This window comes from Molossus molossus, unplaced genomic scaffold (assembly GCF_014108415.1).
Source record: "Molossus molossus isolate mMolMol1 unplaced genomic scaffold, mMolMol1.p scaffold_m16_p_5, whole genome shotgun sequence".
In the NCBI taxonomy this organism is placed as follows: domain Eukaryota; kingdom Metazoa; phylum Chordata; class Mammalia; order Chiroptera; family Molossidae; genus Molossus; species Molossus molossus.
The window spans coordinates 49,588,188-49,601,895 of NW_023425388.1; the positions used below are offsets into that span (position 1 = coordinate 49,588,188).

The 13,708-nt window shown below is 38.7% G+C and overlaps 1 protein-coding gene across 7 annotated transcripts in view; it reads left to right on the forward strand.

Moving 5' to 3' along the window:
- Positions 1-13,708, forward strand: part of VPS8 (VPS8 subunit of CORVET complex) — a 268,778-nt gene that overhangs the window by 48,867 nt on the left and 206,203 nt on the right. For 3 of the 7 annotated variants that reach the window (XM_036243939.1, XM_036243937.1, XM_036243938.1), the window contains 5 exons: positions 2,317-2,403; positions 4,788-4,855; positions 6,145-6,298; positions 6,401-6,460; positions 13,518-13,625. In XM_036243939.1, the coding sequence (XP_036099832.1) occupies positions 2,317-2,403; positions 4,788-4,855; positions 6,145-6,298; positions 6,401-6,460; positions 13,518-13,625 (477 nt within the window). Of the gene's footprint in view, positions 1-2,316; positions 2,404-2,725; positions 2,817-4,787; positions 4,950-6,144; positions 6,299-6,400; positions 6,461-13,517; positions 13,626-13,708 lie in introns of those variants that run through there. The other 4 variants (XM_036243940.1, XM_036243943.1, XM_036243942.1 and 1 more) reach the window with 4 other exon arrangements.

Consider the following 13,708-nt stretch of genomic DNA (forward strand, 5'->3'; position numbering starts at 1 on the left):
CCTCTAGGTCTCTTAAGGTAGCTTTATGTAAAAAAAGTTTTTTGTTTTTCCTTTTTGCTACTTTGTTTGGGTAGTTCCACTGCTCTGTCTTTCAGATCACTAATCCTTTCTTCTACTTGATCCAGTTTGTTATTGAACCCCTGTAGTGTTTATTTATTTATTCTTCCATTTCAGCTCTGTGTTCTTCAACTCTGTGACTTCTGTTAGGTACCTTTTTATAGTTTCTATATCTTTGTTGATGTTCTCACTGTGTTCCTTCCTTCCTTCTGCCAAGTTTGGTGAGCATGTTTATTACCATTATTTTGAACTCTTTATCAGGTAAATTACTTATTTCTATTTCATTCAGGTATTTTTTTCCCCTGAGGTTTTATCTTATTCTTTTGTTCAGAACATATTTGTTTCCTCATTTTGCTTGACTCGCTGTGTTTTTTCCTCTGTGTTAGGGGAAGCAGCTGCCTCTCCCTGTCTTGAGGGACTGACCTTATGTAGGAGATGAACATTATTGTTCAGCCTGGCCCTAACTCTTGGTTGTCTCTCGAACTTTTGTGGTTGTCTCTTTCACTTTTGTGATTGTCTGAGCAATCTGATTTATTCTTGATAGGTCCTAGTTATTGAGTGTTTTCCATGACTTGTCAGTGTTACAAAGGGAGAGATTTTATTCAGCACCCAGTTTCAGGCTGAGTGGAAACCAGACCCTTCAGCAGCAGCTTTTAAAGTATGCAAATATATACAGTGCTCTGGGACTACAGTTGTAAAACCTGCTGGCCTCCAGACCAGGTGACCTGCAGGTGTTCCCTGGGCAACAGTTGCAAAAATTGGGCTTCCAGACAAGTATATTAGCTCCTTTCTGGAAGGTACCAGCGAGCTGTAATGATTCAGAGAGAGTGCAAAGATGACATATTTTAGTCTACGTTCTCTGAGAGCTCCTCCATGGCCTCTAGATTTATGGCTGCCCCTGTGTGAACTGCACACTCCCACTGGCTTGGGCAAGGCAGAGGGAGAGCACAGGGCTGGAGCGAACCTGCCAGCTTTGTCGAGGCCACTGGACAATGCTGGGCTGGGGTGCACCTGGCGGCGTTGGTAGGGCTGTGGGAGAGCACCAGACTGGGACACTTTTGCCAGTTTTAGTGAGGGAGCAGCAGACTGTAGGGGCATGCTCTCCAGCTTTAGTGGGATAGCAGGAGTGTGCTGTGACTGCATATACTGGTTGGCAATAGCAATGTATGGGGAGAGTGCATAAATGGCACCCAGCAACGCCTCTGTCCCTGGAGAGAGTCCCATCAGGCTCCAGCCCTTTCAGCAGACATGATAAGATTAGCAAATGAATCTCCTTTATGTATAGTTCTGCTTTTGTGCTGGGTTCCTGGGCAAGTGAGTCTACGTGCAAGTCCCTTACAGGCAGAATCTCAGTTCCCTAAAGCCCTTTGTGTTTGCTGGACACAAGCCTCTTTGTTTTCAAAGCCAGGTGTTTTGGGGCTCATCTCTGGTGCCGGCCCCAAGAATAGGGGTGTCTGATAGGGAGCATGAATTCTTCACTCCTCAGGTGGAAGCTCTGTATTTGTGAGATCTGTAGGTTAATGGGTTGGGGGTGGGTTTTTGGTGAGACTGCATCTCTGTCTCTCCTACCCATCTTGATATAGCCCTTTTATTCTTTGTTGTAGAGGAGCTATTTAGCAGTTTTTAGGTCTTTTTCATTTAGGTCTCTGTCATCTTGAACCCCTGACCTTTTGAGTCTGTGATTTTTAATATCTTAAATTATGTGTCTGTATAAATAAGTAGCTTCTATAAACAAACCAGGGTGTTGTACAACATTTACTTCCTTACAGTAGAATAAGTAATTGTTGCTGCTTTTTAAATATACTATATTCTGCTTTGTGTATTCTTAGTACTGTGCTCTTGGATAACTATTTTGGTATTTCTTTCCATTTCTGAAATGGCAATAAGATACGGTTTTTCTCATCTTGTAACATACATCACTGGTTAGTTTGGTAGTAAGCCTTTTCTGTAATTTTTATCAGTCCTAAAGAAATGGACTCATTAAAGAAATTTCTTCATTAAAGAAATTTCTTTACTTGTCAGTATAAAAACAACATTTAAAATCTAAAGGGAAAAGATTGGGCAGTATGAGGGGTAGATAAAGATGGAATGAGGACCCATGCTTAAGGAGTCTGCAACCTTTAGTTATACTTTAACTTTATAGTTCTTTGCCTGCACTGTTTATAGACCAAGAATAGATTATTTCAGCCAGAAGGCAGGATACTTAAGTCCAAAAAAGAGCAATAAATGTGTTTTTTAAAGCATTTAGTTGTCTTACAGATTACTATGTGGGATTTAGCCAGTGGAAAACTTCTAAGATCAATAACAGATGCTCATCCTCCAGGAACAGCAATATTGCACATTAAGGTAATATCTTTGTTTTCTTTTTCTAATAATTTGTATTATTATGCCTTTGTATCTCTTTTTAAGTAAATTTCTTTATGAACAGAATTCTTGAAAATGAACTGTGTTTTGTTTGACTAGCCCAACAAGATGTTTTCCCAAGTGAAAAAACCAGAGGTGGCCCAGCATGGTAACATTTAGCAGCAAGCTGTATTGATGTCTAATAGACATAGCAGAAAAAGAGCAAATTGACATGATTCTAGATAAGAGGTTGACAGCAAAGAGAGGCGGTACCCTGATGAAAACTCATGTAAAGATTTTTAAAGTCTTTTTACATTTTGTTTAGTCCACCAAGATTTTATTGCCAAGATAGTATGCTTGGTTCCACTGTGTTGGAGTTACCTGAGGTTCAAGACACCAACTCTGAAAGAACCAAGGTTTGTATTATGTTTAGAAATGAATCTGTTTATTTTCTTTCAGGCCTCTAAAGGAAAAGCATTAAGATTTGTTTGAGTCTTGGCTTTTTCCTTACAGGCCTGAAAAAAATAAGCCAACTTAGGTAACAGATTTTATTTATAAATGCAATGTAAACCTTGATTTTTTTATGTTGTCAAGCCATACTCAGAAGCATAAAAGGTAAAGGACTATAACTAGGGAAGTCTAAAATTGGATTTTCTGGATTTTAATCAGGTACACATTTGGTTGCTTAGCTGTGCAGACCTCTCTCATCCATACATATGCTTTTTAACGTCTGCAAGCATCTGGAGTTTATGTGTCTGTATCTAGGTTAGTTACATAAAAATCTTTTGTGATAAAGCAACATTGAAGCATTTAGCAACAATGAAAACAACCAAGACAAGTAAAAGTATGGAGAATTTCTTTTGTTTCTGAACATCATGGTACTTTATTTTGACCTTTTTTCATATAGTATGTACCAACTCCTAATACATTATAGTTGCTTGTGTTTATGTTTTATATCCTTTAATAGATTAAGATCTTTGAAACAGAATCTTTCTCATTTATTTCTGTGTTACACATAGTAACTGCTCAATAAATGTTTGGTTGAAGGAGTAATTAGTTGGTGGTGTTTATGAAAGGCCAGTCCATTTGCAGAAAAAAGCACACCCTTTGGGAGGAAACAAGCTATAAAGGCAGAGGGAAAAGAGAATGCAGCTGAGGTTAAAAGCGTAATAGTTGTAGCCATTGTGTTGCTTGGGAATGGTGATAAAGGTGTTGGTACATGCAGATGTGACATTGGAGAAAGGGGTGGTGAAAGATATATATCATTAGATACTTCTGAATTTTTGGATTGACAGTAGCCACTTGCATTTCATCTCTTACTCATTGTTCTCAAAAGTTAACCCTACATCCCATTAATAACAGTTTGGGCTTGCATATTTTTATTTATTTATACATTTTAAAATTACATGAACATACTGTACAAATACTTAAGTACACTGTAAAATATGTACACAAGAAGTAGAAAATTAATAAATAAAAATATGAGTTCTGTTATTTTTCCTACATTCCAGGGTATATGCCTCTTATTTTGGCAACCTCTCAGCTAGGCTTTGAGAGTGAAAGTGTGGGACTTCTTTACTGTGCTTGTGTGTGGAGTCGAGGAAGAATAATTTTATGGTAATCTCCTATACCTCAGCCATCCCTGACTAAGAGCGTGAAGGCATGCCATTTAGGATGGTTCGCCAACCAGTGGGATAGGGAGGCTAGTCACTGTATATGATACAAGTTATTCAATTTTGTATCATAGAACATCCACATTTACCCTACCTCATAAGCCCTTAGAACAGTCTGTCACTGTGAACATCATGTATTACTTTGAGTTTTCCAGGGTAAGTAATAAAAACTGAGGTATACTTGGTTGAAGAAGAGCAAGGAGGTAGCACATTTTAGGAACAGTTATATAAAAAGTTAAACTATTTTAAGTATAATGGATTAACTCCTCAGTCATTTAAAAAAACATATTTAGAAAAGTTTATTCCCCAAAGATACCACATATCTTTTATTGTGTTTTTGTTTTAAAACAAGGCAACTGCAAATGTATCCAAAGTATGCTATTTAGTTTAATAGCAAGTTAGAAAAAGTTACTGTAGGAACTCAGGTAGAGAACTTTAGAGCTTTTATAAATTGTAGTTTGTATTTTTCTTTTATCCAAAGGTAAGATGTTTTGCATTTTTAAAGCCACAGGTTTTTAAAGATATTGAGCCATTTTTATTCTGACTTTGTGCAAGATTGCATGTTTAGAGTAATAGATAAGTCTAGCTAAGGTGATTTCAGTGCTAAGTGTGTTGTTTTAGATTATAAAATTTTTATAATTCCCTCCCTTACTTTCCTAGTACTTTTACTGGTTATTTAAAAATCTACAAGAAAATAAGTTTTTCTCTGTTCAGTTTACAGATGATCCAACTCTTGCAATTTGCAACGACAGCGGAGGCTCTGTTTTTGAATTGACATTTAAGTAAGAGACTAATGAACATTTGTTGACAAATGAAAAGACTAGCTCTGGTTAATGACTTGAAGTTGAACATGAAGAAGTCTGGAAAATCCTTAATGTAATTGAAAATAGGTTATCGTTCCGTATTTCAATGACCTGGGGAAGCTTACAGAACATACAGAGTTCCAGGCTTACCCTCCCTCCCCCGCCCCGTTTCTGTCTTTGTAGGTTTGCGTTGGGATTCTAAACTATTCCCCAGGGGATTCTTTTGTGCTGTCAGGCTTGAGAACCATTAATCTGGAGTATTTTACTAAATTTGGTTTAGGCCTCAGGCCCAATTGATTCTAAAACCATAATAGCCAGGTGTAGGAAGGTTTTTATTGCCTTGGAATTGCCCCATTTATTCTTTAAATAAGAGCAAAGACTCTAGATAACATGGAAGAACACTTAAAAAGCTGAATGTAGAAAAATAGAATGTAAAATTTAGTGTGTATTATGTTACCATAAGTTCTTTAAAGTAAGGAGTTTGTTTGTTTCTTATATTTCTTATACCTTCTAACAATGCTGAGCCCAAAGTAATTGCTTAAAAATACTATTTATTTGTTCAGCTAATGTTTATTGAGCATCTGTATGTGTAGCCATTTTTCTAGGCACCAAAGTTGCAGTTGTGAGCCAGATAAGGTTGCTACTCTAATAGAATTTACACTCTAGTCAGGGTGGGGGTAGGGATACAGACAGTAAACCAATGCACAAATGAAGTAATTTCAATACTTAAGAATGTTTTGAGGAAAATAAGACAGGTCAGTGTGCTGGAATGCACTTGAGGATAATTCAGGAAGTCTTCACTCAGAAGGTGACACTTGAACAAAGACCTGAATGATAATGTGGTCAAACAAATGTAAAGAACTGGAAGAAATGTTTCTGGCAGAGGGACATTTGAACACAAAAGCTTTGATAGGGTGGGCACAAACTTGGCCTGCTGGAGCAAAGGAAAGACAGGTGTGGCTGGAGCATGACTTTGTCAGGAACAACAGGGTGAAGGGGTGAAGGCTGGAGTCAGATCATACAGGGCCTTTTAGAACATGGTAAAAAGTTTGGATTTTATTTTATGTAAGTGGCAAGCCATTGGAGTGTTTTTAGAAGAGTAATAAATCTGACCTATACTTCAAAAAGATTATGCTGATGTCATGTGGAGTTTGGATTTCTAGGGGCAAGAGCAGGAGTTAGGAGGCTACTGTCATAATCCAAGCTAGATGGGATAGTGCCTTGAGTCACTGCTAAATCAATTCTGAATTTTTTGGTTACATTTTCAGGAGAGTGATGGGAGTGAGAACCTGTGAATCTCGATGCCTGTTCAGTGGTTCCAAGGGTGAAGTGTGTTGTATTGAGCCTCTCCATTCTAAACCTGACTTGAAAGATCATCCTATCACACAGTTTTCCTTATTGGCCATGGCATCCTTAACCAAGGTAGGTGTATTTAGAAGATGAAACCCAGAACTTTTAGAGGCTTTGAATACCAAAAATTTGAAAATTACAGAATAAATATTAAAAAATATTTTTCTTCTAAAGATATTGGTCATTGGATTGAAACCATCCTTGAAAGTGTGGATGACTTTTCCCTATGGACGGGTGAGTAAGCCTCTCCACCTTATTAGCAAAAAGACCATGTCAGGAGGTTGGTAAAAATGACTTGTAAGTGAATTCTGTGAGATTATCATAAAACTAGATAGAATTGAAGTCAGTACTCCAAAGATTATTGTCTGAATTTACCTCGATGTGACCAAAGCAGCATAAGCTGTTGACTGGAGCAGTATCCTGGGGATGGTGAGATCTGAACGTTTCTACCTTTATTACTTTAAGTTTTTCAGCAGCTGCTTAGATATTGAACACTTTACGGTAATAGCCAGCATACACTGCTACTACATACTCTTTCCCTGGCTTCTGCCTCTGGTATTTTATTTTGGGGGATGATACTTCCCAGAATGTGTTATGTATGCCCAATTTCCCTTTTATTTTCCTGCTTGGTTTTCAGAGATTTTTGGTCTTCTAGTGTTTGTGAGGAGAAGTATTGATAGGATGGGATGGACAATGATGGTACAGAACTAAGACTAGTTCAGAAAGCAGCCCAATGCTGAGGGGGATCACTCTTCTGTTTCCTTGATGGTACTCTGTGTATCTCTTGGCTCCAGTGGAAGCCTGGCAAAACTGGTTTAGATTACCATTAATGTTTCTTAGGTCAGCTTCATTGGCTAATTGAGGTTTATCATGGTGGTTAGTATTTGGATCTTTTTGTATGTTTTTGTTGGTATTTGTCCTGACATCTTATTATGATCATTTCCAAACAGAGAAATAAAAAAAAAAATTTACATTGAACATCTGTATATCCACTATCTAAATTCTGTAATTAAAATTTTACTGTATTTTTAAACTATGTATCCATCTCTTCATCCACTCATCAGATTATTATTTTTTCTTTTTTTAAAAATTAATTTATTTTTGTTACAGATGTTTCTCCTTTCCCCCCTCCCCCTTCCTCCCCTCCCTGTCCCGAGCTTTGTTATCCATGTCTATTTTTCATGCATACATGTAAATAAGTTCTGTGGTTTATCTTCCCCACACCCCCCCTTCTGGGGATTGTCAGTCTGTACTCCACTTCCACGTCTCTGGGACTATCCCTATTCCTCAGACTGTTATGTTCATTATATTCCACAAATAAATGAGATCATATGATACTTGTCTTTCTCTGTTTGGCTTGTTTCGCTTAGGATAATACTTTCCAAGTCCCTCCATGTCGTCTCAAAGGATAAGAGATCTTTCTTTCTTACAGCTGCATAGTACTCCACTGTGTATATGTACCACAGCTTTTTTATCCATTCATCTACTGATGGACATTTGGGCTGTTTCCAGATCTTAGCTATTGTAAATAGTGCTGCTATGAACATGGGGGTACATATATTCTTTCTGATTGGTGTTTCAAGCTTCTTAGGGTATATTCCTAGAAGTGGGATCACTGGGTCAAATGGAAGTTCAATTTTTAATTTTTGGGGGTAACACCATATTGATTTCCATAGTGGCTGCACCAGCCTGCATTCCCACCAGTAGTGTATAGAGTCCCTTTTTCTCCACACCCTCGCCAACACTTGTTGTCTGATGATTTGTTGATGGCAACCATTCTGCCAGGTGTGAGGTGATACCTCATTGTTGTTTTAATTTGCATCTCTCTGATAATTAGTGATGTTGAGCATTTCTTCATATGTCTCTTAGCTATTTGTATGTCCTGTTTGGAGAGGTGTCTATTTCGTTCCTCTGCCTATTTTTTTAATTGGGTTCTTTGTCTTCCTTTTGTTGAGTTGTATGAGCACTCTATATATTTTGGAAGTTAATCCTTATCTGATATATCATTGGCAGTTATGCTCTCCCATACAGTGGGTTCCCTTTCCATTTTGATGGTTGTTTCTTTTGCTGTGCAGAAGCTTTTGAGTTTGATGTAGTCCCATGTGTTCATTTTCTCCTTTGTTTCTGTTGCTTTAGGTGATATATCAGTGAATTCTGCTGCGTATGATGTCTGAAATTTTGTTTCCTACAGTTTCTTGTAGGATTTTTATGGATTCATGAGTCATATTTAAGTCTTTTATCCATTTTGAGTTTATTTTTGTGTATAGTGTAAGTTGATGGTCTAGTTTCATTTTTTTTTTTGCATGTAGTTGTCCATTTTTTCCAACACCATTTATTAAAGAGGCTGTCTTTACTCCACTATATGCTCTTGCAACCTTTGTCAAATATTAATTGAGCATATTGCCTGGGTCCATTTCTGGGTTCTCTGTTCTGTTCCACTGGTCTATATGCCTGTTCTTGTGCTAGTACCAGGCTGTTTTGATTACAGTGGCTTTGTAGTGTAACCTGAAATCTGGTAATGTGATCCCTCCTACTTTGTTCTTTTTCAAGATTGCTGTGGCTATTCGAGATCGTTTTTGGTTCCATATGGACTTTTCAAGGATTTGTTCTAGTTCTGTGAAGTATGTCATTGATACTTTTATGGGGATTGCATTGAATCTATAGATTACTTTGGGTAGTATGGACATTTTAATGATGTTGATTCTTCCAATCCATGAACAAGGCATGTGCTTCCACTTTTTTATATTTTCCTCTATTTCTTTTTTCAATGACCTGTAGTTTTCTGCGAATAGGTCATTTATTTCTTTGGTTAAGTTTATTCCTAGGTATCTTAATTTTTTTGCCGTCATGGTAAATGGCATTGTTTCTTTAGTTTCTCTTTCTGTGAGTTCATCATTGGTGTATAAGAATGCTGTTGATTTCTTGATGTTAATTTTCTATCCTGCTACTTTGCCAAATTCATTTATTAAGTCTAGTAAATTTTTGATGGAGTCTTTGGGGTTTTCTTCATATAGTATCATGTCATCTGCGAATAATGACAGTTTCACTTCCTCCTTTCCATCTTGGATCCCTTTTATTTATTTATTTTTTTTCATGTCTGATTGCTGTGGCTAAGACTTCCAGTACTATGTTAAATAAGAGTGGCAAAAGTGGGCATTCTTGCTTTGTTTCTGTTCTTAAGGAAAATGCTTTTAGTTTCTGCCCATTGAGTATGATGTTGGCTGTAGGTCTTTCATATATGGCCTTTATTATGTCTAGATATGAACCCTCTATTCCCACACTGCTGAGCGTTTTTATCAGAAATGGATGCTGGATTTTGTCGAATGCTTTTTCATCATCTATTGATATGATCATATGATTCTTATCTTTCATTTTGTTCATGTGTTATATCACATTTATTGATTTTCAAATATTGTACCAGCCTTGCGTCCCTGGGATGAATACCACTTGGTCATGGTGAATAATTTTTTTGATGTATTGATGGATTTGATTTGTTAGTGTTTTGTTCAGGATTTTGGCATCTATGTTCATCAGTGATACTGGCCTGTAGTTTTCTTTCTTTGTAGTGTCTTTTTCTAGTTTTGGAATTAGAATTATGCTGGCCTCATAAAATGAGTTTGGAAGTCTTTCTTCTTCTTAAATTTTTTTAAATAGTTTGAGGAAAATGGGTATTAGTTCTTTATTGAATGTTCGGTAAAATTCCCCCGTGAAGCCGTCTGGGCTTGGGCTTTTGTTTGCTGGAAGAGTCTTGATTACATCTTCAATTTCTTTTGTCGTTATTGGCCTGTTCAAGTTTTTTATCACTTCCCAGTTCAGTCTTGGGAGAGTATTTGATTCTAGAAATTTGTCCATTTCTCTTAGATTGTCAAATTTGTTGCCGTATAATTGTTCATAATATTTGTTCACGATCCTTTGTGTTTCTGTGGTGTCAGTTATTCTTTTTCTTCTCAGTTCTGATTTTGTGTATTTGGGTTCTCTTTTTTTGTTTCTTGGTGAGTCTAGCTAAGGGTCCATCAATCTTGTTTATTTTTTCAAAGAAGCAGCTCTTTGTTTCATTGATCCTTTGAATTGTTTTTTTGGTCTCTATGTCATTTATTTTCTCTCTGATCTTTACTATTTCCTTCCTTCTGCTTGCTCTGTGGTTTTCTTTTTGTTTCCTTCCTAGTTCTTTAAGTTATGAGGTTAGATAGTCTATTAGAAATTTTTCTTGCTTCTTGATGTAGGCCTGTAGTGTTACGAACTTCCCTCTCCGAACTGCTTTTGCTGCATCCCATAGATTTTGTGTTGTGTGTTCATTTTCATTGGTTTTCAGGAATTTTAAAATTTCTTCCTTGATCTCCATGGTAAGCCATTTATTGTTCAATAACATGCTATTTAGCCTCTATGTTTTCAAATGTCTTTGCAAGTTCTGTTGCAATTGATTTCTAGTTTCATGCCATTGTGATCTGAGAAGATGCTTTATATGACTTTAGTCTTCTTGAACTTGTAGAGACTTATTTTGTGCCCTAACATGTGGTCTGTCTTTGAGAATGTCCCATGTGCACTTGAGAAGAATGTGAATTCTGCAGTTTTGGGGTGTAATTCTCCGTAGATATCTATGAAATCCATTTGATCTTGCACTTCATTTAGAGTCTGTTTCCTTGTTAATTTTTTGTCTAGAGGATCTATCTAGTGATGTCAGCGGGGTATTGAAGTCCCCTGGTATGATTGTATTGCTGTTGATTTCTCCTTTGAAGTCCTCCAGAAGAGTTTTAATATATGTTGTTGCTCCTATATTGGGTGCATATATGTTTACCAAGGTTATATCTTCCTGTTGGATAGATCCTTTCAATATTATGTAGTGGCCTTCTTTGTCTCTAGTTATGGCCTTCACTTTGAAATCTATTTTATCAGATATGAGTATTGCTACCCCAGCTTTTTTTTCCTTTTCATTTCCTTGGGAGATTTTTTCCATCCCTTCACTTTCAACCTATGTGAGTCTTTTATTGTGAGGTGGGTCTCTTGTAAACAATATACATATGAGTCATGCTTTCTTATTCAATCAGCTACTCTGTGTCTTTTTATGGGAGTATTCAATCCATTTACATTTAAGGTGATTATAGATATGTACTTATTTATTGCTATTTTTGTTTAGTGTGGTTATATTTTTCTTCCTATTTCTTCTACTAATCACAGCAGTCCTTTTATTATATCTAGCTGTGCTGGTTTGGTGGTAATATATTCCCCTAGCCTTTTCTTGTCCGGGAAGCTCTTTATTTGACCTTCTATTGTGAATGATAATCTTGCTGGATAGAGTAGTCTTGGATTCAGATCCTTGTTTTTCATGACCTTGATTACTTCATGCCACTCCCTTCTGGCCTGTGGTATTTCTGTTGAGAAGTCAACTGAGAGCCTTATGGGGTTTCCTTTGTAGGTAATCTGTTGCTTATCTCTTGCTCCTTGAGGATTCTCTCTTTGTCTTTAAATTTGGCATTTTAATTACTATGTGTCCTTATTCCCCAAGGGTTCTGCTCACAGCTAAGACTGCTACTGTCCATGGGCTTCCAGCCCACCACCCTCTTATGCCTCGGCAGATCCTACCCATGTCCCTGATTATATGGTCATGTCCTGCTGCTTTTCTTTTGCTTTTATCTGAGGATTTGTCTTTATTTTAGTTGTAATTCCCGTTTGGTCCTAGGAGATTGTCTGTATAGCTTCTATATACTCAGCCTCCATTTTCACATCCTCTATACCTATCTTGTGCACAGCTGGGTCGCACAGGCATTTCTGGTGCCCCCGCACCTTGCAGGTCCCACGGGTAACTGGATCACACAGTCCTTTTGGGGACCAGGCTCTATGCCTATGTTATGGGCTGCTGTGTCACACAGGCCTCTCTGGTGCTTCAGCACCCCACAGATCCTGCGGGTAACTGGATAGCACAGTCCCTGCTGGGTTGCACATGCCTCTCTGGTGCCCCTGCACCCTGCAGTTCCCGGGGTAATTGGATGGCACAGTCCCTGCTGGATCACACAGGCCTCTCTGGTGCCCCCTCACCCTGCAGTTCCTGGGGGTAATTGGATGGCACAATCTCTGCTGTGTCACACAGGCCTCTCTGGTGCTTCAGCACCCCGCAGGTCCCGTGAGTTACTGGATCGCACAGTCTCTGTTGGGTTGCACAGGCCTTTCTGGTGCCCCCTATAGTTTCCGTGGGCGGGCAGCTGGATTGCACCAGTCTCTCTTGGGCTCTGGCTTCCCACTGCTCTTGTGAACTGCTGGACTGCACAGACCTCTGTGGAGCCCCATGTCCCGTCCTGGTGGCTGGGGAGTGCTGCTGCCTAATGGGGCTCAACTCCTGCTCAGCTTTTGCTGTAGTTGTTAGGAATGGGTCTCAGCTGCTGGTCTGTGCTTCTGTTGTTTGAGGATGGATGTCTGCTCCCCAGCCTCTGTTGCTGGGAGTATATCTCGACTCTGATCATGCTGCTACTATGGGGGATGGTGCTGGCCTCCGGGCTGTCTGTGGCTTCCGCAACGAGCACCTTGGGAGCTCCACTTCTGTGCACATATATGTGTTGACACAGAATGTCCACTGGTCCAATGGTGCCCGGTGCACTGGTGGGCTCAGGTTGCTGGGCCCTAGTTGCTCCCACTGCTTTCACCCAGGGAAGACCCAGGATTTCCCAAAATGGTGAGACCTCCCCGGGGTGCAGGGAGAAGCACCCTGAAGGGCTGCTTACTGTGGTAGCTGGCTGCCCCCATCCACAGCACAGGAACCTTCTGCTCCAAGGCTCTGCACTGCTCGGGTTTGGTCGTCCACCTTCACGTTCACTCACACTTTCTCACACACTTGCTCACTCTCTACACACTCACCCTCCCTCCGATCCTGCCTGCTGCCATCTTCATCATAAGATTATTTTTAAATTTGTTTCCAAGGAAAAGGCAGAAATCAGCATTCTTTTTCCTAAGTATTCAGCATGCATATGGTCAGCTAGAGTTCAATAGTTATCTAAGTTTTCCCTTTTCTATAAAATTTACATACAATAAAATGCACAGATCTTGAGTGTACATGTGCTGAACTTTGACAAATGTATATACTTTTGTAACTCAAACCTCTATCAAGATGTAGAACATTACCATCAACCCCGAAAGTTTCCTCATGACACTTTCCAGTCAGTCCCTGCTTCGTTGGCATTTTAATGAGAAATGGGTGGACGTTTTATTAAGGAACACTAGTCAGATGGTGTTTTTAATCAGTGTTCTCTTTGTCTTTTTGTCTGTAAACTGTGGTGGCTTTTGTGGCCTTCTCCTCACTTAGATGGATCCTTCCAGTGTTCCCTTGCTGGCGTGGCACTTTGTGGCGGTACATAATTATGTGAATCCCATGCTTGCTTTCTGCAGAGGAGATGTTGTTCATTTTCTTTTGGTAAGTCCTAATAAGATGCTAGATCTGTTAGAAAGTCCTTTATCAAAAGATTTTTTTCTGATTCATCAATAATTGAATATTGT